Source organism: Tinamus guttatus, unplaced genomic scaffold, assembly GCF_059628265.1.
Source record: "Tinamus guttatus ecotype Peru unplaced genomic scaffold, ASM5962826v1 Tinamus_guttatus_pri_ptg000535l, whole genome shotgun sequence".
Taxonomy (NCBI): Eukaryota; Metazoa; Chordata; class Aves; order Tinamiformes; family Tinamidae; genus Tinamus; species Tinamus guttatus.
Window position 1 is genome coordinate 158,617 of NW_028289069.1, and position 22,572 is coordinate 181,188.

At 38.8% G+C, this 22,572-nt stretch overlaps 1 protein-coding gene across 3 annotated transcripts in view; it reads left to right on the forward strand.

Moving 5' to 3' along the window:
• Positions 1-21,598, forward strand: part of GRB10 (growth factor receptor bound protein 10) — a 145,468-nt gene extending 123,870 nt beyond the window's left edge. For 2 of the 3 annotated variants that reach the window (XM_088534088.1, XM_088534087.1), the window contains 11 exons: positions 2,668-2,783; positions 5,012-5,086; positions 8,934-9,071; positions 9,698-9,808; positions 10,336-10,434; positions 13,509-13,586; positions 14,272-14,388; positions 15,263-15,329; positions 16,228-16,315; positions 19,061-19,154; positions 20,429-21,598. In XM_088534088.1, the coding sequence (XP_088390214.1) occupies positions 2,668-2,783; positions 5,012-5,086; positions 8,934-9,071; positions 9,698-9,808; positions 10,336-10,434; positions 13,509-13,586; positions 14,272-14,388; positions 15,263-15,329; positions 16,228-16,315; positions 19,061-19,154; positions 20,429-20,575 (1,130 nt within the window). In that variant the 3' untranslated portion in view covers positions 20,576-21,598. The remainder of the gene's footprint in view (positions 1-2,667; positions 2,784-5,011; positions 5,087-8,933; positions 9,072-9,697; positions 9,809-10,335; positions 10,435-13,508; positions 13,587-14,271; positions 14,389-15,262; positions 15,330-16,227; positions 16,316-19,060; positions 19,155-20,428) is intronic. The other variant, XM_088534089.1, reaches the window with a different exon arrangement.
• The last annotated feature ends 974 nt before the right edge of the window (positions 21,599-22,572 follow it).

The window sequence follows — 22,572 nt, forward strand, 5'->3', positions numbered from 1 at the left end:
AGAAATATACCTTACCTCTCCTTAAAATGTGTTGTTTTCCCTATACGCTACTCCATTCTTAATTGTCATTAATTTAGGAAGAGGACTGAGATGCTTGTATTGGACATTAACAGAATTAGTAATAATGAAGACAGACTTTTCAGGATAGTATGTTTCTTGATATGGCAAGAGTCCTAACCTGCCAACCTCTTTTTCCTCCGGCTTATGAATTGACTGTACATCTTATTTTGCCAAGCCATAGTAAAAAGGAAAAGTAGAAGAGCTCTCAATTGTATGTAGGGTTAGAAAAAACGATCACCATATTGTTTTATTCATGTCATTTTTAGCGATTCACTAATTGGAAATTTTTGGGACATGTCTGTATGTTATTCAATGTAGAATTCGTCTCGCTTTCCCATCTTTTGTGAGTTGGACGCTTCTGTGTAAGTTTAGATAGTAATGCAAAGCAATTTCAGCGGGAATAAAAGAGAAGTTTGTTCTGTCCCTCTCCAGGAAGCATGTAGAGAAGACAACTGAGACTATGAGATAAACCAGGAGACATTTCTGGTCACTTTAACTGCAATAACACTTGGAGACAGACTGACCTGTTGAATTTCTGTGACTGACATCTGTGCTTCTTGTTCTGTAGCAGAAGGTTCAATGCAAGGCTGAAGTTGAGTTGCTGGTGTGTCAAGGGGCATTTTGTTGCATTTACTCTAAGTGCAACTCCCTAAGGGCTGAGCAAGCATGCAACTTCTGTGAAATGGCTGCGAATGGACTAGGACTACCTTGCTTTCTACATGCCCATCCCATAAACTCCTGTACGTTTTCCCAAAGTTGGCTTTCACTGTCACAACGAGAATGTGAACTTTCAACTAGTGGGACTGCCACTACAGAATCTAAAAAGGGTCTTCATTTGGTAAAGAAATACACCTAGGCCAGTTACATAAAGCATCTAATAAGCATTTGCTGGTTGTGTGCATGCAAGCTAAGAAGTAAAATACAAAACAAACTGACAAATGTCATTTCCACAAGATAAAATACAGGACATGGTTTATTTCAGCCCTTAGACAAGTCGTCTTCCAGTGCATGAGGAAAGCAAAGATCACAACCTTGTAAAATAACAGAAGAAGCCAGTTAACACCTGGCCTTTCAGTGTTCATACAGTGATGAAGGTTCCTATCAATACAATTGAATGTGGTTTGGATGTGATTTAATAAAACAAAGATAAATTAGTGATATCAGTAGCAACATTTGAAATTTCACATGGGAAGCCCTAGTTGGGTTAGGTGATGAATGCTCAGGGGGTGCAAATGTCCTCAATTAACTGGTACTAACAGTGGTGTACGCTGGTACCTTAGTTGAAAACCTGCCCCTGTATAAACCATGTTTTGGTTAATGCGCTAAGAAATAGCTCTTTATAAGCAAGCAGCCAACTATTAGCAATCTTCAGTGTTAACCTCTTGAAAGCCTATAAAAAGGCTGGAGACCCAGGGAGCATGGTAAGCAGTCCGAAGTTATCAATGAAATGGTCATGGCTGATAAGCTAAATGCAAGTGAAAAGGCAATGGGATCATTCAGAGATCCCAGATAAATTTTCAGTCAAAGAACTTAATAGTTAAAACTTAGTATCCCTATGTGAGTCCTACTGAAAAACTTACTAGTGTTTGAGATACCAAGTACAGCGTGTTTTACATCCTGAAAATACCCCAAGAGAATTTACATGGTAGCTTGGCATTCCAATCCCACTAATGCAAGGATGTGTGAATATCTCGGGGGGAATCCAAATTCTGTTGTTCAGCAAATCGTATGCATTTTACGTGGAGCTTTGTGAAAGCTTTGTCCTTTTTTTTTTTTTTTTACTTTCTATTACGTAAGACATGCAAGTACTGCCATTAGACTTTGGAAAAATACTTAAATATTTTCCTAGAAACTTTGAAGATTTGCCAAGAAAATGATTCATTAAGTAGTGTACACTTGTGCCAATTGCCCTCTTTTGAGTTACTGTTTTCAGTTATGCTATCTGTTCATGCTTTGATTTGCCATTCTTTTGACCGAAGTAGTAGTGGTTGCAGGGAGTTACCTTGTAATCAAATCTAGAGCAGAAAATTGCCCTGTCATGTGTACAAAACATTTGTCTTTGTCAGTATTCCCGTAAAGTAGATCCTGTGACCTCTTTCATAATAAACCTCATTGTCTAGCATCTACAATAGAGGCTTGAGGTTCACCTTGAAATGAACTATTTTTATAGAGTGTGGTCAAACAGGGCACTATGTGACAGTTCAAGACCTAGCAGTGGTCTTTCCACATTTTTTTTCTGAAAATTTTCCACCTTATCACTTCCAGAACACACACCAAACACCAAAAGAAGGGATTGGTGTGTTTTTTATTTAAGCTACTGCCAGGCAGTAAGATACACAGGCAATGATACCTCCTTCAGTTTCTCTAAAATCTGTATTTATTAAGCCCTAATGTAGGAAATCTTTTAAGAATGCCTGCTGCTTAATGTCAACTTCTTTATACTTATGTCCTAGCTCTTTTAGATATCTTGTTTCTATATAATTTCAGCTGTATAAGCATGCATAAAGGATAACAGTTATTCTGAGTTAATTTAGGTATGTTCTTTGGAAGCTAACCTGCTTTTTTGGCTAGTTGGTCACATGCTGACCCTATATTCTTCTTCCGTAGAGAGATGCCTGGAAGATCACGAGCTCATAGTGCAAGTCGAGTCCACAATGGGAAGTGAAAGTAAATTTTTGTTCAGGAAGAATTATGCAAAATATGAATTTTTCAAGAATCCCATGGTGAGTGTTATTGTGTGGCTGCTTAAACCAGACAGAGCGAGGTATTGCAGGGGCAATGGGGTGTCGACGTGAGTGGCAAGGAGGGGTCAGAGGACTGCGGCATCAGCCATTCCGGGTAAAGGAAGGCACTGTACAGCGCTTAACTCAGAATTACACTGCTAGGCACTGTCAGGTATTAAACATCTACTTATATGCATATGTGTGTGTGTGTCTGGATGCATTTAAAAATTATTTCCTTGCAAATTTTAACCAGTGCTTGAATTTCTTGTACTCTTCTCCCAGCCCCCAAAAATTCAGATGTTTTCTGGTTACTAATTATACTTGTTTCAAAATGGCTATTGCGATGTTGGAGAGTGACCGAGACAGTGAAATCCTTGTTGATTAAAAATAAAACAACAACAACAAAAGCAGAGGTGCAATTTGCTCATTATCTTCAAAGTTCCTTGATTTGAAGCAAATTGATCAAGTAGTGTGCAGCATCCAGACCTTTTAATTTCTGTCAGTAATAATAATAATAATAAACCTCTGGGTAACCCCTAAGACTGCAGGGAAGTAACTCCCATTTTATCATTATATATGCTGGGCAGTGATTCTCCTATGACTATGTTTTACTTGTGTGCGCTCTCTTCTTTATTGCTCTTAGTAATTCACCCTTTCCATTTCCTCATGTATATCCATGTTGGATAAGTGAGTGATATTATATGGCATAACTGTACACAGCTCTGTTTTTATAAAATCCTTAAAATATTGCCATTTTTCACTGTTTGTAGTGTAATTGTTTATTTTGGTTATTAATTTTTTCCACTTTATCTAAAGGATCAAGCAGTAATGGGCTAGTGCTGCGCTAGATGTGCTAGACTGTGTTAATAAGCAGAATCCATCTTGGTAGCTGATGGGCAGAAAATCCAAGGAAGATTTGGGTTGGAAGAAATTTGGGGTCAGTGAGACGTTTGTAGAGACAACACATGTGGGCAAATGAAAACGCGCTGCCCACGTTAGTGCAGAAGAGCAGTCCCTGCCTTTCCTCATGCCCACCCTAGTGCCCAAGTGCTGCACGCTCACGCACGTGTTTGCACATTCATTGTCATCTGCTAAAGCTTGTTTAAGAACCTCTGCTTGAATTACTGCTGGAAACACTGCTGTGCGCGGTGTGCTGCTGAGCTTGCACTTCTCTTGAGCTCCTCAGGTGATACCCTATGAACATCTGAGTGTTGTACAGACATTTTTATATTGTAAGAACTGGCACATTGGTTTAGTGTGGTATACTTTAATTAATAACAGTGTATGGGAGTAAAACCTAGAATGTTTGGCAGTCAATCCCAGGCTCTTATAATCAGCGAATAAATCATTCTTTGGGTTTGGGAATGCAAAGGCTTCCTACCCATTGCATCAGCTACTGCCATATGGCACTGTTTCCACTCAGAAGAAGCTAGTGAATGTTTGCTTGCATGATTCATCGTGCAAGCTACCTGGCAGAAAGGTGATTCCTCTTCAGCCCTTCCCTTCCTGCCTTAAGGAGTGGGATTTGCATGGCCTGAAGAATGATGGATATTCTAAACTAGAATCATTCTGGTTGTGATTCATTATGTTATCATCACTCATTGTTTTACTTCGAGCATTTCTGTATGTCTTCAGCCTTCAAATAATGTTTAAAAACTTCCAGAGTGCTCTAGTATAGTTGCTGTATATAGTATTACACAAGTATTTTTAAACATGGCAAATGAAAAGAAGAATTGGAGGAAAATATCTGAATTGCAGACTGTTAAAGGCTCTGGAGAAGCACATTGTTTGCGTGCTGCACCATATTTGCTTCTGACTCTGCTGTGATGGCATGGTTGGGGAAAGGAGGGGGATGTCTGCTTCGAGACTGCTCCTATTTGGCATGTGAAGCAGGGAATGCTACACAGTGTTCAGGTCTAATTATGGCACATATGTCCTCTCTGAAGTTTTGTTATTTTTCTATAGAACATGTAGCTGCCTGATCATTATAAGAGGAACACTGAGCTCTATTATAGAGATAGATTGATGGGCTCATGGTTTATGGCTTTTGGTGAGCGAAAGGAAGGAAAGAATTGCACCTGAAAGCCCCTGTATTTCTTTCTGTGAAAGGGGATCTGTAATTTGAGTAAAGAATAATAGCTTTTAAAAATTAAGAATGTTCTGCTGATTCTAGGTAGAAATGTGCAAGTATAATGTAACTTCAAATTGTTTTCTCTTTTTGTGTCCAGAACTTCTTTCCAGAGCAAATGGTTGCCTGGTGCCAGCAGACCAATGGCAGTATTCCACAGTCACAACTTTTGCAGGTACTGTTAAGTTATCTCTATGCATTAAAAAGGTTTTGGAAATGGGAAGGGGTTGAGAGGAAGAAAGGCCTAGAAATAGGTGGTCAGAGAAAGTTCAGTGTAGGCAGTCAGCATATGTTAGTAATGTCAAAAATACCTAACAAAGACCTGACCCAGTGGCACTGAGATGTAAACTATAAAAACAGGGTATTTGTAGTTATGTTCATATGTATATGTAGCTGTTGTATTGCTGTTCAGCTTCCCTGTGTAATACTGCATCAGGGCTATACAGTTTGGCTGTGTTTGTGTAACAGCATCTTGTCCACTGAAAGACACACGGGGACTTTCTGTTTTCTTTCCTTTCCTTGTATCTTGATGCTTGTAACTAACTGCCAGATGCCTCCTGACTTAGCACATTAGGTCAGTCTGAAGTCCTAGTTTGTTTTTCAAGCTCCTGATCTCGACCTATCAGTTTTTAGTAAAATATCTGAGTTATAACTGAGTTCCTGTTATTACAAGCATTCACATCGGTTTCACATGTACCCAGCCAGTAGTGCTGTTCCTAAAGCAGTATCAGATATATTTGCAGAAAAACACATATACCTTGTAAAAAGCAAAGCAGGGGTATTCTTCTGCAGTGCATTACAGCGGAGGAGAAAGTACAGAAATATGTTTGCACATTAGCAGAGGGCCTCAGGAGAAAGGTTAGGTCTTCAGGGCTTTAGTGCTCCATGTTTATGTCTGGTGACATTAACGGTAAGGACCTAATTCTTGATGGTTCAGCCAACTAGCTGCCTTTTTAAATAGGAAAAATAATTATCTAGGAAGTAAGGGCAAGTAGTTACAGACAAGTGTTTGTAGCATTTGTCCAGTAATCTATTGAAAGCTCCAAAAGTTAAGATACAGGTGTGTGTAGCTTTTGCATATGTGTTCGTAAAGTTACGTAACCTGTGTGGCAGTGGCATGTGCACTGAATTCATGATGAAGTTTTGCTGTTGCTGTGCTGTTTGTTGCTTGCTCTTGAAGGAACTAGTGGTGGCACAGTTGATTGATTGAAATATGCTTCCTCCTCTGAGGATGTTGCCAGAGGCTCAGGCCTCTCCCCACAAGTTGTTCTTTTCAAATTCTAAATTGGAGCACTCCAGTCTAAACACTGTAGCCTACTTCTTTTTTACCTTAGTCATTTTCTCAAATAGGAGACACTGAACTCACAGGTATGTTGAAGCCAAATTAAACCACATTGTTTCTTAAATGGCACTATATTAAAAGACAGCGATGCCTGGAAAACCATGCCCTGATTGACACATGCAGATTATAAAGCAGGAGGCACAAACACAAAAAGGGAAAACAAATACAGATAATGAATTTTCAGCATGATTTCTGCCACTTTGCATGTTTGCAAATATGCACTGACTGCCTTTTTAAATAATAATAAAATTTCCACTAATTTTTGAACTAGTGCATTCATTTTGTCCTGTCACTGCTCCAAAGTCTATTAAATACTGTCTCCAGGTACACCAAAAGGACGTTAAAACATTAGAATTCCCTCCTAATCAGAAATAAAATGAAAATTAAACCAATTTTTGGAATTAAAAACGAACGCCACATGCAACAGGCTTAAGCACTCCTCAGTCAGCCTTGTAGTTGTACTCCTCTAATTAGGACCCTCCTTATCACAGCACATGAAAGACTCGCAGAGCAGGAGTGTCTCCCTCCAGCTGCCCCGTGGGTGTTTCCTGGCCTCTTGAAGCAGTCAGGGTTGTGTGCAGGGGACGCAGGCCAAGCAGGGAGCATTCACTTGGCGTGGGCAAGCCTTGCCATTGCCATTACTTGACCACAAATCTTGGGGAAACAAAAACTGGGGTGAACACGTTAGCCATGACTTTTGCATCAAGGTGCTTGCACCTGAGGATGCTTTCTTACACAGTGCTTTCGGAGAGTCACATTTGCTTGTGCTTCTACAGGTGGAAAAGTTTGGAAGCTAGTGTAACTTTAATGGTGGAGAGAGGAAAACCTCATGGGATTGTGACATCCAGTGGTTCGTTTCTGGGAAGTTTTAGTTTGGTACAGTCAGGAAAAACCTAAGCCTTGGGGATTAACAGGGAGTTTCTTTGAGGAAAGAAGATAAATATGTTCTCATTGGTTTGCTGTTCAACCATCAAATCAATCTTACTTAAAGCATTTATATTAAATTCACTTTTCTTTAAGAAAGATAAACCTATTTGTCATAATTTCAATGACAGTAGTAATTTATTAAAGGTAAACTTCCTGCAATCTAATAGTCATTGAGCATGTTGCATCTGAGGCTTCCTCAAACATTGAGTTAAATGTGCTCATTTTTCAATTATATAAAAAACAGGGAAGAACACTACACTTCATGTCACAATATCATGTGCTGCATTAAGAGCTAGGATTTTGCATTTTTGGTCTTAACAATAGCATTAATAATTGCTTGTATCTGTCGTGCTCAGATGTGCAAAAAGCTTGCATGTTAGTTTATTTTCATTTAGGTATATCTGGCTTGGCAGAAAGAGTATTTTCTCCTCGTGGTCTACTCCCTTCGAAGTTGAGAAATAGCACAAATAGCAGGAAAATTGACTGCTCTTATCCAGTCTATTACCTAAGAAATAGCCATGGAAGAAAATGGAAAAAGTAAGCTTTTAATACAACTAAAAATTCTGACAGAGGGCATTGATTTGGGGCTTTGTTTCCTATGAGCACGGTCCACCAAATGATGCCCGAATATGACTGTCAGGATTTTCAGAGGCACGTAGGCCAGCCAGGTTCATTTATTTTTCTACCTATTATTGAATCTGTTAGGAATTCAGCATGTAACCTACCAACCCAGCCTTCTGTCACTTAAATATCTGAGCCAGTGGAAGAAGGGAGCAAACCATCAGCTCGCTAACCATAGTTAAGACTTCCTTCCTTTGACATACTGCATATCAAAGGATTCCATATGCGGTCCCTGTAATTACGGCAAGGACTTATTTAAATATTTCTGAATCTTGAAGTTTAACACCACTGCAGACATTTGACTGCTCTAAGTTTTAGTTTGTGTTAAATATTGGGTTGCCTATTGTGTGTGCGGGTGAATTTGGTATGGGAAACACTGAAGTAGCTGAAGTAGCTAGTTCACATCCTAAAACTTCTATGTGAGGGCCTGAATTTCGGCCAGCGAGTCCAAGTTAGACTAGGTGGCAGAACTGTGGAAAGCTATTAAGTTAATTTATTTTTAAGAATTAATAAACTTGCTTTCCGACCATTCAGACCAAGGCCAAGAGGGATGAGGATGCAGAAATATGGTTAGGCTTTTGGAGATTTCAGTTATTCCCCTAGAGACCACACAACAACACCAATGCTTGCACCTGAGCTGACTGTTGCTACAGCACTGCACAGTGCCTAGTGAATACAGTCATCCTGCCTGAGAAACACTCCCTAAGGCTGCTGTTTTACATCCATGTTCAAAGCAGACCCCTGCAGCTGCCACGGATGGGCAGGGGTCCTTTGCCCCTGGCTGTGTAGCCTGATTTCCTCAGAGTGGGTAGAGACTGGATGGATCTGCACACTTCACTTCATTAGTCAGGAAAGGAGCAATTTTGCCTGGGCCAGAGAGTGTGTATGAGTGAATCAGTAGTTCATGTGACTTCGCATCGCGCCGCTTGTGCCAGGCGGAACCGGCAGAGGCAGCGGGAGCTGCAGGTCTGTCCGCTTGGGTCCTGCATCAGCTTAAGGACTGCGTTACCTTACACTGCGCCCTGAGTCACAGCAGTGACCTGCCGTTTGCTTCTCCTTGCTGCAAGTACAGTGCCAGTTTTATGATAAATGTAGGAGACACAATCATTATTTACATTTTCCTCTCCAACAGAACTTTTTAAACTCCAGTAGCTGCCCTGAAATTCAAGGTTTCTTGCATGTGAAAGAGCTGGGTAGGAAATCATGGAAGAAATTGTATGTGTGTTTGAGGAGATCAGGACTTTATTGTTCTACAAAAGGAACTTCAAAGGTAAGTTTTTTTTTAAAAAAGAAATTGCACGCTGCTACCATATGAAAGGATTTTCTGCTTTTCCCATGGATATTCACTGCAGTGTTTAAATATCTCCCTAAAGCCCCTGCCCCCTGTTTTCTAATTTTTCAAAGTAGAAGAAGATAAGCAAGCCATGATCAAATGACAGTCAAGTCCTTGGTTCTCGCTGCATGAAAATGGCTACCTAACATTGCTATATGATAAAACCAAAGTAGCCAGGCATTAACCTGTGGTCACGTTAACAAGGTCAGCAGGAGAACATGCAGTCTCCAAATGCACTCTCTGTTCCTTAATTTATTTAAAATGGTATCTTGACAATCATTTACATTATCTCATTTTCAGATTTCTCAAGGAGCCCTGTAATACACCATAGCATTTTGTTATCTGCATAAGTATTTTGTCAACTCGTATAAAGCACTTTCTGATAGCAGGCTGATATTTAAAAAGTGACAACACGCTGACAACTTCGAACTGTTTGAGAGCAACACAGAGCGTTCATACACTGCCCTCTGTTGGATGTCCTTCTCAGAGGAATGCAAAGCTTGCAGCAGCAAAATGAGCCAGTAGCTTATTCTTACGTGTTGTAAACCACGTTATTTCCACAGGAGCCAAGACATTTGCAATTGTTAGCTGACCTAGAAGACAGCAATATCTTCTCGTTGTTAGCAGGCAAGAAGCTGTACAATGCACCTGCAGACTATGGTTTTTGTATAAAGGTAATTCTTACTAGGTTCTTCCAAAGTTATTATTAGTGTTCATAGCTCTGATTCTCCTGTCTCAACTCCATACTAAATTTAGTTGGGGTATAGAACTCCTCAAGCATTTCTCTTGACTTTAGGAAGACCTGATCTTTAGAGCTTTTCCTTTGGGAAACGGTTTTGCTGTGTGACTCTTGCCATGAGTAGTACGGCATCGGGTAGCAGGATAGGCAGTCCTGCTGGTCCCCTCTGGACCAGGCCTGCTGTCCTGTACAAGCCCAGGCAGCTTCTCCCATGGTCCAGGTGAGTCACGAGAAAAGAATGCTTGATTCTGGGCATAAAAGAGCCTGAGTCTTTGTTCCTATAAGTTCCTTGAATTGCAGGGTTTTCCAAGATTCAAGTGCTTCAGAGCACTGGAGTTTATCCTACTGGGGCTAGCTGTGTTCTTAAGTCTCTCTCTCAAAATATGTTTAACTTGTATAGAAAACTTTCAGTGTTGGTGATTTCCTACTGAATGTAGCTGAACTCCCTCTAATCCTTTATAGCCCAACAGAGTGAGAAATGAAACTAAGGAATTGAGGTTGTTATGTGCTGAAGATGAGCAAAGCAGGACATGCTGGATGACTGCCTTTCGACTCCTCAAGGTACCTAACCTTTCCTATCGGAATAGAGCAACATCTATTGTTAAGTAGCATTGTTTTTTCTGTTTATGAAAAAGTATGAGATTGTGTTCTTAATCATCATCTCCATGTGGAAGGAGGAAGAACCTCTTTCCTGTGAGGGTTACAGAGCCCTGTAACAGGCTGTCCAGAGAGGTTGTGGAGTCTCCTTCTCTGGAGATCTTCAAAACCCACCTGGGTGCCACCCTGTGCCACGTGCTCTAGGTGTCCCTGCTGGAGCATGGGGGTTGGACCAGATGATCTCTAGAGGTCCCTTCCAACCTTAACCATTCTGTGATTCTGTGATCATCTACTTCCAAATCAATAGCAAAGTTCCAGGTAGACCTGTGCTTCCTGCACTTTTATATACAACACTGAGCTGAACTTCTTGCACATGTGATCAAATACAATTTTAGTTTTGGGGACAAACTTACAATATGTGAATGAATCAAGAAATTGCAGAAGAAAATATCTGCAAATATCTATCTCCCTATATATGATAAAGCTAAAAAAAAGGTTTTCATCTTGCTAAATGGTTATCTGAAATAGAACAGAGTGCTATCCAGAGCCCTTGCAGCTTTTTCAATTTTGGAAAGGTTCTATAAAATATAAATAACAAAAGTAAGCAAGCCCATCGCTGAGTGAAGGTTATTCTTATCTGGGAGCAAAGAGTGAAGTTCCTTGATAACAGGGAATAAGGCTTCACGGTGTTTTGAAGCAAAATCAGCACAGAAAGAACTCAGGAGGAAGCTGAATGTTTGGTGCTCTTTGAAGCTGAGCCCTTCCTGATCTTCACAAGGAAATGTACAGAAGCTTTTTCCATCCTTTCCCTGAAGATACCGCTTTGAAAATTACTAAATTCTTCTCCATACCTTGCTAAGTCCTCCTTAATATTAAGGAGATATATGTATGAATATAATGTATATATATTTTATGCATATATATATACATACACACACTATATATCATAGATATACTTTATATATATCCTAGATAAACTATCTGTGAAAGTCCCACTTCTCTTTCGTGCAGTTATCTTCTGTGCCAAAGTCTAATATACAACTTGTACTAAGAACTGGAGGCATGTACAAACCAGCACCACAGTGTCTAACCTCACATACCTGTTCAACAACAAAGAAGCCAAAGCTCTGAGCTCCCTCAGTATCCCCTCTCTCTGCAGTAAGCAGATAATTTCAGATACCTTGAAAGGGCAGGCCAGAAAAGGCCTGTCAGGGAGCAGGAGAGGCAGGGCCAGACCTTGTGCTGTGACACAAGGTTACTTTATCCTCAAGAAGTGATAAATTTTCACTACAGGTACCTGTCCCTCTCCATAGATATACTTTCCATCATGCAAATCCCTGTAAATGTAGGGAAAGCAAATTGCACTTGTAGGCCTGCAGGTGTGAAAATGCAGCTCGTGCTTGTACTCTGTTCACATGAAGGGTTCCTCTTCCAAACCAGAGCACATCTACTTGAATGCTCTCCAAAATCTAATTCATTGATCTTAAGGAATGTCTATGTAAAAAGTACAGTGCAGAAGTTCCTTCCCTATTTTAAGTTGCCCCAAAAGAAAGCATACTAGCCATAGGTACCTCAAGTGTGGTCCAGGAAAACAGTTCTATGTGCAAGATTCATATTTTATTTCTGTGCAGTCAATGCCTCCGTTGGCTCTCAAATCTTCTCTTCAATTACTTAACTTGGCTGAAATTTAATTTATGGTAATGCCTGGGTAGGAATTTTATTCACCAGTCGATTCCGGATGCTTCCTCTCAACTGTCTTTTACTTTTCCTGTTTACATCGAACTTACATCAAACTGCACAAACAGGATCAGATATTTGTAGTAAATTGTATCTTAAAGATATCATTTCTCCTAAAGGAAGGAAAATTAGAATATAGGTGAAGATGCTAGGTCACATCTATAGGTCACATAGGTGAAGATGCTAACGTTTGTGGAGAGCAAGGGAAAACCTTACCAGTGTGTAGAATTAACTGTGCTTCTCACCTGTGTGGACAGGCCTCTCGCTGCAGGGTTGCTGTGCTATCAGTAGTAGAAACAGTAGATTTCCCTATGCCGGCGTCTACCATTCACCCATAGAAAGTGAATATTTGGAAAAAAATGGAAAATGTTTGGAATTGAATGTTTGGAAAAAGTGTTTGTTTTTTTAAGGACCACTGAGAGGATTAGAGGTGTTCAGTCAGGGAATGACAAAATTAGGGCTGTCCCACAAGGCTCTTGTGACCCTCTTTTTATTTACCTGCCAATTTAGCTTTCCATAGTCAAACAATATTGCCTCCTTTACAACATTATAAATACCATAATTAGGGCATTCAGTAAGTAATGTTGATACGTTTTGGCAGTGTCTCTTGGGAAGGCACCAAGTAGGTGTTTTCCTACCATCCTCGCTACTAGAGCTTCTAAAATTTATCATGCTCAATGGAAATCAATCAGCTTATTTTTATAAGGATGAAAAATGAACAAAGTGGTTTCCTGAAGAAATTTATTAAAAGTGCTAATAACATTAACATTTAAATTCAAAAGTGAATTAGAAAGGCTCATATTTTATTATCGTTACAAAACCTGAGTTCATGTTTTTATTACCATGTACAAAACTTCATAGGCAACTTTAAAAAAAAATCAAATTATTAGAGAGAAAATAGGGAAGAGGGAATATAAAATAGGAGGAATAGGAATAAATAGGAATAAAAAGAATAAATAGGAATAAAAAGAGGGAAAATAAATGTGTGTCTGTCCTCAAGTGAAAACCTGTATTCTGGTAAGGAAAGCATGTGGCTATTTGAGAGTGGCAGAAATTACCTGTGTGTTTTGCTAAGGCTTGTAGAAGTGTTAGCTTCTAAATAAACTTATGCACATTGACTGCTCAGTTGGCACTTGCCAGTCACTACTGCTTGATGCAAATTGCTTTGGGGCAACTTCTGATCATGACAATAATAAGCTGGCAGCACCTTGCTCCACTGTAAGTGGTGTTTCGAAATCACTACAAATATTTTTCCTGGGCTATATCTCTGAATAATAATTTCCATGCGTTTCTGTTGGCAGTATGGAATGCTACTGTATCAGAATTACAGAATTCCGCAACAGAGAAAAGCCATGCTGCCACACTTTTCCACTCCAGTAGTAAGTAACAAACTTTACTTCATTAATATCTATTGTTGGAAGAGATATGTTTGCTTTTGCATTTTAAAAGTGGTATATTTTACACTAATAAATGCAAATTTAGAATTGTATATCAAATGATTGTAAAGTTTGTGTTACGAATGAGTATAATTCACATAGTTGGCTCTCCATTATCCTAGGCTGATAGTACCCACATAGTTTGAAAATCTTGGCTATCTATCTCAGGTATTCTGAGATGCAGAGTTACAGAGACAGCTGACTGGCCCTGTAGAAGCCAGTTTAGGCCTGACAAAAGTAACACTTAAGATCTGCTATAGTAAGCTGGCTCACAGCTGACTGTTAGCTACCTAAAAGTGAAGATCCTGTAGCTGGGTCCAAAATGGTCCTGAAAATCCCTGGAGTCCAGTAATAGTGAAAGGGGGCAACTTGTGCAACACAGATTTTATTCTGACTTTGGATTCTCTCTCTGTCCCCCATAGACTCAAAGGAAAAAACCATGCTTTTTTGCCTTTTTTTTTTTTTTGTCTATTAAACTTCTCTAAGGAAAAAGACATTATCTGTGTTCTCTATGATGGTAGAGGATAGCTTTGGAAAATCTTCTGAAACCAGATATTTTAAAGTGAAACTCTCTCAAGTTGGTTTTTTCTTTCCCTGTTTTTTGAAACAAGTGAAAATTCCTTTTCAGAGAAGTGTATCTGAAAACTCACTAGTAGCAATGGATTTTTCGGGGCAAATAGGAAGAGTTATTGAAAATCCTGCTGAAGCACAGAGTGCTGCCTTGGAAGAAGGACATGCTTGGAGGGTAGCTATCTTCTCTTCTTTTCTGTTTTTGTGATTAGTAAGTGTCTGTTGAGAGCCAAAACACAGAGTGTGCTATGATACTAGTGCAGTGCTGCTCACAGTATAGCTTAGCTCCGACCTGAAGCAATCACACTGCAAGCATGCAGATCTGAAAGTCAATATCCATCTTTAGCAAAACTGTCACATTCACAACAACCTTCTACCACTGCTTCTCTGTCCCCCTAGTGTCCAGAGGAAAGTTGAGGGGGAAAGCAGACCCACCAGAACTTTACTGCCAGTTTGCAAAACCAGTCTCTGAGGAGGAATATGTCAAATTAAATGCTTCCCCACATGGAAGAGGCTGGGGCTCTGACTAATGGCTTGCTCCCAGTAAGTTTAATTGCAGAATCTACAAGAGGCAGGACCTCTTGCAATGAAAACTGATGTAACTTGTTTATAGTGTCTTGTGGACAGACAGCTGCAGTACAAGTTTTCCCAAATGCTCGTCTCTCAGGGAATAGGAGTTATTACTGAAGCACTAGCTAGTGCTTTATGTACGGGAGGGAAAGACTGCTTGATTTACTGAGTGCCTGGTGTTTTGCCTGAGCAGAAACATATCAGATTTTTCTTTTTTTCTTTTGTTTTTTTTTTCTTTTGTTTTTTCTTCTTAAGATACTGAGCTTTCATCATTAACATCTGGCTTCTGTTTTAAGCCAACTGAAATGAGCTGCTGCTTGTAGATTAGCCCCCTTCAAAGTCGCATTTCTTTTTCTCATCTTTGCATTAAACTTGCCCAGCCCCCAGTTTCCTGTAAATTAAATCTGTATTGCATGTGCACTAATTCTCTTCTCTTGAGGTTTTAATCTAGATTTAACGGTAATTCATTTTCTCTATAGAAACGTAGCACGAGAATGAACATCTTGGGTAGCCAAAGTCCACTCCATCCTTCCACGCTGAGCACAGGTAAATTCTGCTGTTTTATAAGGATAGCATGCAAAGCCACTATGGGCAAATGAAAGCTATATTAAATACAGGGGTAGATGCAGACCCGTGAAATTCATGCCTTAATTTGAAATACTGTGTTTTATCCATATCAATACCTTGTTGTCATTAACATGCTTACTGTGTTTAAAAGCATCAAAATATACTGGCCTAGTAGAAGGACTTTTTTTTTCCTTTAAAGGGACAGTCACACTTTTTGCAATTTTTATCAATAATAGTCAATAGTGATGTGTTAATCTTTTAAAGAGTAAAACTAGACTTCAATACATTCATTTAATATGTTAATTCTGTAGTGATTGAATAATGTAAAATATGTGAGTCCTGAGATTTTAAGTTTAGTAAAGTAACAAGACCCTGGACTTCTTGGCAGAAATACGTTTATTTCATGTTTCTATTCTGTCGAATAGTATTTAAAACTCCATTTGAAAAACAACAAAACATAAAACATGTTTGGCGTTATCTCTGCCCTCGGAAGCACGAGCTGAAGTGCTTTTAATTCCTCTACAGTTAAAGAGTCTCGTTGGCTCAGACACAGTATTCTACGAAAGTTTTGCTGCAGTGTTTTCAAGGGCCTATGAGAAGACATTGTTCTAAGAGGAATCACTTGATAACCTAATACGTCTGCAAGTCATAAAATACATGGAGAATATTCCTATGTACTTGTGTATCAAATGTATGCGTTTTTTCATACTGATAGATTTTTTTATATTGACTCATTAAAGATATATTCTGTATCCTGCTTTTCAGTGGGATCTATACACACTTCTAAAATTTTTAAATAATTAGTGGGTCTGGGAGAAAAAAAAATGTTAGAGATGTTACCATGATTAAACATTCTCTCTTTTCCTTTCACCTGCAGTTATTCATAGGACCCAGCACTGGTTTCATGGCAGGATCTCTAGAGAAGAGTCTCACAGGATTATTAAGCAGCAAGGGCTTGTGGATGGGTAGGTGTCCTTGGTGTTCAGCTTACAGGGCTATGAGCATTTATGAGTCACCTGATTCTTGAGTAGCTTCTGTTTAGCCTTCCAGGATTTCAAAAACACCAACTACGTGTTTGTGGGAATGGATTCTAACTCTTAATCCAAAGAATAATATATTAAGAGTGCACATAAATTCTCTCTCTTTTTTTTTTTAAATAGATTTTTGGGGAAAATGTTAAAAGTTGAAAATAATTAATTCCTGTAATCTTTATTAAGAAAATATTTTTTTCAGGCAAAGCTATACCTAGCCTTTGCACACAAATGTATAATAAGCCATTGGTGCTCCTTTGCGTGTATCAGAGCAGTTAATGACAATTTCTCATTACTTATTTCTCTTCTAGAGCTAAGGGATGCAAGTACTTGTTCCAGTTCTCTGAAATGCCTGTAGCTGAGATTTAAGTATTTTCTCAGCATTCCTGTTTCACTTATATACATATATGTATATGTAGCTGGGTTTTTGAAGGAAAGTTGCTTAGCCTGCATTCAGCAATTTTTTATTTGTAGGGCAGGTAGAGCATAGCTGTCTTTAGTTTATTAATCACATGGCAGCCAGGATTAAGGTAGAAACTTCCATGTTGGCTTTGCAGGAAACAGGGAAGTTCAAATCTCTCTACAGCATTTTCAGAAGTATCATGAATCTTTTTGACTGACGGCTTGGGAAAAAATGGAATATATTAGAATATATTAGAGAAATGGCTAGTGCATGTACAAACTGATCAAACAGTGGTTTTTATTGTCTTGTTTTTTCAGTCAATGTTGCTGGGCTATAGTTACTGGGACTCAAATATGAAAAGATTTTGGTTTAGAAGGCCCAGGGAAATCTGCAACAGAGAGATCTTCAGTAAGCAGCAGAGCACCATTGAAAAGGCACACTACGGCTCTGCTGGCTTTCTGCATCTCTCACACTACAGACTTTCTTTGCACTGACTCGTTTCAACTTGTTGTCTTAGCAATATAGTGGCCTATCCTTCTTTGGGTTTCCAAAAATGAGTTAATGCTTTTGAGACAGTGTTTTATTGGTGTTGTAGGCAGCTTACTCACTGTTGAAGGCTCAGATTGGTTGGTCTTTGACTGTACTGAGGTTACCTAGTAGCAGCCAAGAAGTCCCATGAGCTCCAAGATCCAAAGATGGTGGTTTTCAGCATTGAAGTCTTGCGTATGTTTTTCTGCTCTTCTCTTTCTGCTCTTCTTCTGAACAAAAGAGGGTAGAAAGTCAACTGTGGGGAGGAAGTGGAAGTCTTCTGATGACTCATACACAGCAATGTGTGCATGTACATACATGTATGCACAGCTGATACTACCCGCATTTAATTATTCTGGAAGCTGTTGTTGAAGATATATCTATATTACAGTCACTTTTATGCAGACAATCTGTTGCTTGCCAAAGAGGTAGAGTAAGAGGATTGGCTGGGCTTAGTTTTGTGCTGTGAGCTTAATTTACCATTGCTTTCTCTGCAGTAGTGAGATCAAAGACAATTTAGAAGTATCTCCTTGAGCTGCAGTGACCACAGTACAGATAGATTGGCCTCTGTGAGAGGGAGCCTGATGATGTGTAAAGACTTAGGTCCCTTTCTCGAATATGTGGTCTTATTAGGAAGAAAAAGGAACACTCAAATACCATGCATTCTAGTAGAGGTGAGACATGCCCAGTTTTTCTTATTGGTGAAATCCTGGTTATCATGGCACATTTTTGTGGTGTTGACATTTCTCAATTGGTTTTAAGAAGCTAGAGTAAGTTCTTTTGAGTGCATAAAACTACAAGCAGTTCTTGTAACTCTGCCTCGGAGACGTTTCTTGCTGGCAGAGTGGTTAGCAGCTCTGAGGGCTTGAGGCCTGCCCCAGGAGCATGCTTGGCTGTCCCACAAATCCACTGGCAATTACCACCTTGAGCCTTATGCCAGAGGTGTATTTTGTTTATTGTTGCATGTAAAGGGTTTCATTGTTAAATTCATGTATGTTAAGGAAATAAGCAATTTTTAACTGCCTAAAATGTCTGTGGATTTAACCTTCTGAGCTAAGATTTCAGTGTTGTGGTGGAGTGTAAAAGTGTTATCTTCCACTAAGTGAAATAAACTAGAATACGATGTTGCTAGCTCTACTTCCTAAAGTATATTCTTCTGTGATGCTGCTGTGGAAAAAATTCTGTGATGGCTTTAATGCAAAATCAATGAGTTTTTCCCATATTGATAATGTGGATTCTACCTAATTGATAGTTATTTAAAGATAATATGGAGCAATTTTAAGAAAATTTTGAGTCATTGAAGAAAATATTGAGCTTAAATTTGTCAATTTTCCTAGCATTGTATTTCTGAAAACTGATGCAAGATACTAGAGAATGGGAACAGATTCTATCTATTAGTTTCTCCCCTTCAAATTCTCTTAGGGAAATCTAAACATGCTTTTGGAGTTAAGACCAAGTGCATATCTGTAATAGAAAGGTGAATTAAAGAGACCAAAAAAAAGCTATCATACAGATAGGCATCAAGAAATACTAGCATGTGTATTTACTTTCATTTCGTGTGCAGATTAGTGTTGCATAGACTTGGTATAACAATTGCAAGTAAATTATCAGATATGGAATTGCCTGTTAAAGCAAGTAAGGAAGAGCTAGGCAATGATACAAAATGACTAAGTGATTCTGACTGTTTATAAAGAAATGTTTTGTGGTATTCAAATTGTAATTTAAAAAAAAAAAATGTTCTCTCTTAGATTATTTCTTCTTCGGGACAGCCAAAGCAATCCAAAGGCATTTGTACTTACGCTGTGCCATCATCAAAAAATAAAGCATTTTCAAATCTTGCCGGTAAGTAAATCAGTTTAGATACTGATCACAAAATAACATTAATAATAATAATAATAATAATAATAATAATAATAATAATAATAATAATATCATAAAGTTTTGACAATATGTGAGGAGGCCTTTTTAAAAGTATTGATGTAATTAAGAGGGATATTTCCATTAACAAGTACAATCCTTAGAATTTTTCAAATGTCTGACTAAAATTCCTTGTTATCAATGCCTGGACTGTTAATATAACTCAGGTAAGCAAAGCCGCCATACACAGAACTTGATCTTTGGGACTGGCAACAACTGGCTGCAGTTGTCTCCATGTCACTTAAACAAACATAGAATAACTTATGGCAACCCTAAAATCTTTTTTTTTTTGATACACTGAGATTTTTGAGAATCTGTTTGATTTTCTTTTGATCAAAATGAACATTGGAACTTTAAGATTGTGTATAACTTTATTGTGTTTTTCTCCTTTTTTCTTGCTTTTTTTTTACAAACAGCCAACCAATATTTTTGTAGTGTTCCTGCTTTATGTAATGGAGACAAGTGCTGTCTCTACAGTTTTCAGTTAATCCTTGCCCATGAGCTTTCATTTTTCTATAAAATATACTACTAGGGGAGTGAAAGTATGTTCACTCCCCTTTTCTAGAGGGATTCATGGAGACCATAGTTTCCTGGAGATCTCTGGGCACTAGATTTGTTGGGGTACTGCCCATCTTTTAGGCATTATAAAACTGGGATTTGTTTTTTAAATGATGTCTTTGATAATGGGAGGAGATCAGTTTTAGAGATGCAACTGTTCTTACACTTAGCTGTGGGATCTTTCTGGAGCCTTTGGTGTAGTACAGTGCTGCATGTATCCTATGAAAACGGCACTGTTGGCTAAAGCCAGGAAGTTCAAAGAATACTACAAATCTCTCCAATCTTAAAGCAGTCCATCGCATAGATAAACAGACCAAAAAGCCTACCCAAATGCTTGCTGTAAGCTGATTAGTGCTCTTAGTTTTGGTGCCGTTCTTGCAAATAACTAAGAATTTTGAAGTTAACATCTCAAGAAAACTCTTGGCCTGCAAGCTGTATTATGCTGAGGTTCAGAACAATGTTTTTCATTGAGAAGCTGTCAAATTTTGATTTAACCCAACCTCTTTTGTGTCAAGGAATTAAAACATAGTTTTGTTGTAGTTGCTGTTATCTTATACCACACACCTTGAGTCACTATGTTTTGCCATGCTTGCATTTCTTCTTGTGCTGTCTAACTTGAAAAGGACATTTTATTTCCCCAGTGTGAGGATGATGGACAGATATTTTTCAGCCTGGATGATGGGAACACCAAATTCAGTGATCTTATCCAGCTTGTTGAATTCTATCAACTAAACAAAGGAGTCTTGCCCTGCAAACTCAAACACCACTGCATCCGAGTGGCCTTATGACCTCAAATCTGACTCTCACTGAAGACTGGATTTGCTAGAAGAGTAATTGTAAGAGAAGGTTGACACTGGGGAATTGGCAGATCTGTAAGTTGGTAAAAATAAAAATATTATGCACCTTGGGACTCTGAAAGGGATGGATTCAACCGATGCCAACAGACCAAGATTTACTGGTTTGTCCAACACCTAAGAGTGATTGCTGCTGAGTGTCCCAGCATCCCAAAAATGGGGGGAGGGTATGTATAACCATTAGCAAATTTGAAACAAAACTGGAAACTATCTTGGCTGGGCCACTTAACAGGAACAAGTGTGAAGAGAAATCTTTGAAAAGAACTCTTGCCCTGGAATAATCTTGACAATTAAGACTAGTGTGTTTACTTTTTGTATTGATCACTTTTTTTGCACTCCTACTTTGTTTCGGATATTGTATGCAGCCTATATTAGGAGCTGATGTGGCTTTTAAAATTCATGCAGGATTTGGGTATTAATCTGCACCCTAAAATGTATGGAAAGCTTCAGCCTAAAAGGATCTAGAAGAACATGGAGAAGTGTGTGTGTGTGTGTGTGTGTGTGCGCACATGCGTGTGTCTCAAAACTTCTCTGGAGACCTGAGGTTCCATCATCTGCAGGTGTCTTTGAAGAAGCAATGATGTGGATACACTTCTAAAAGAATATAGCACCATATATGTACCCTTAAAACTGCTGATTTGTAGCATTATGGCTGTAGTATGTTGATGGCATATTAGTGGCACCCAGTCATGCAAAGACTGTGTTAGATTCTATGCACAAATTTTTTTATCAAAGTGGTGGTTTTTTTTTTTTACAGCCTTTTGACTGTTTTCCTGAGGAAACTTACTGTTACTAAGTAGTAGTAGGACTGAATAACTACACTTATATCTAAAGCCACCATTTTTTGTGAGAAGATTCTTCTGCTGATAGTCTTAGTATGACAACAAAAAACAAAATGCAGTGTTTTTAGCTTTATAGCTCCTTAAATTTTCAGACTGTTTCAAAGAGCTTTTTTTTTCCATATAGTAAAGCTACAGTGACAGAAAGCTCTTTTCGGGAATAGATAGTTTCAAAAGAACTGTCCCCCCTCTGCTTTCTGTAGGGCCATGAAAGTTTACATGGTGAGAAGGAACATCCTGGGAGGGGAAACTCATTGAACTGTGAACTGGCATTTGTGAACTGAGCTGCTGGCGGTACCATCCATCGAGGTGACTGGCGATTCCTGTGTCACACACCCTAGCGCACGCTGGTATCCACTGCAGACGAGCGCACGTCCTGCTCTAGTGCTGATCTGTCATCAGAACTCCTTTATTGTCAATGCTCTGTTATTTAATGTTTACATGGTAACTTTTCTGATGAGAAATCAGTATTAAAGTTAGGTGCGTCCCTTCTTAGTCCTCCATTTGCAACGCCATTCTTTCAGCACCACAGTTGGTATCGGAGCGGTTACTGAATTAACTTCCCGATACTTCACGCAGTTTAGTCATAGTGAGAAATAAGTATTTCGCCCTGGGAACTTTCAGAACATAGTGAAGAAAGGAGCATTCTTAAGATGGGAAATGATTTACACAGACTAGTTCATCCTTAACTATATTTGCCACTGGGTTTGAAATCCTAGCCATCTGAAAGGGTAGAAGGAAAAACAATTTTACACTCTTAGGTCTTCATGTAGTGTTGAGAATAGCTTAAGACAAACCATAACCTGCCTGAGTCATCCATATCAGCTTATAACTACGTCAATGGTATAGAAACACTGTATTTTAGTTTACAGAACACATTTAGTATTTTTTTTCCATTTAATGTCTAGATATAAAAATGAAGAAACTTGATTTTGCTTTTAGTAGAAGCCTTTTCCTTTTTTTTTTTAATTGTACATAGTGAAATGAGTGTTCCCACTTTCTAGACGATGTATTTTAAAACCTTGAAATTAAGCTAACTTAAGTCTGACTTCACTTTGCATGCTTCTATTTGGCCTCTATTAGGAGAAAAAA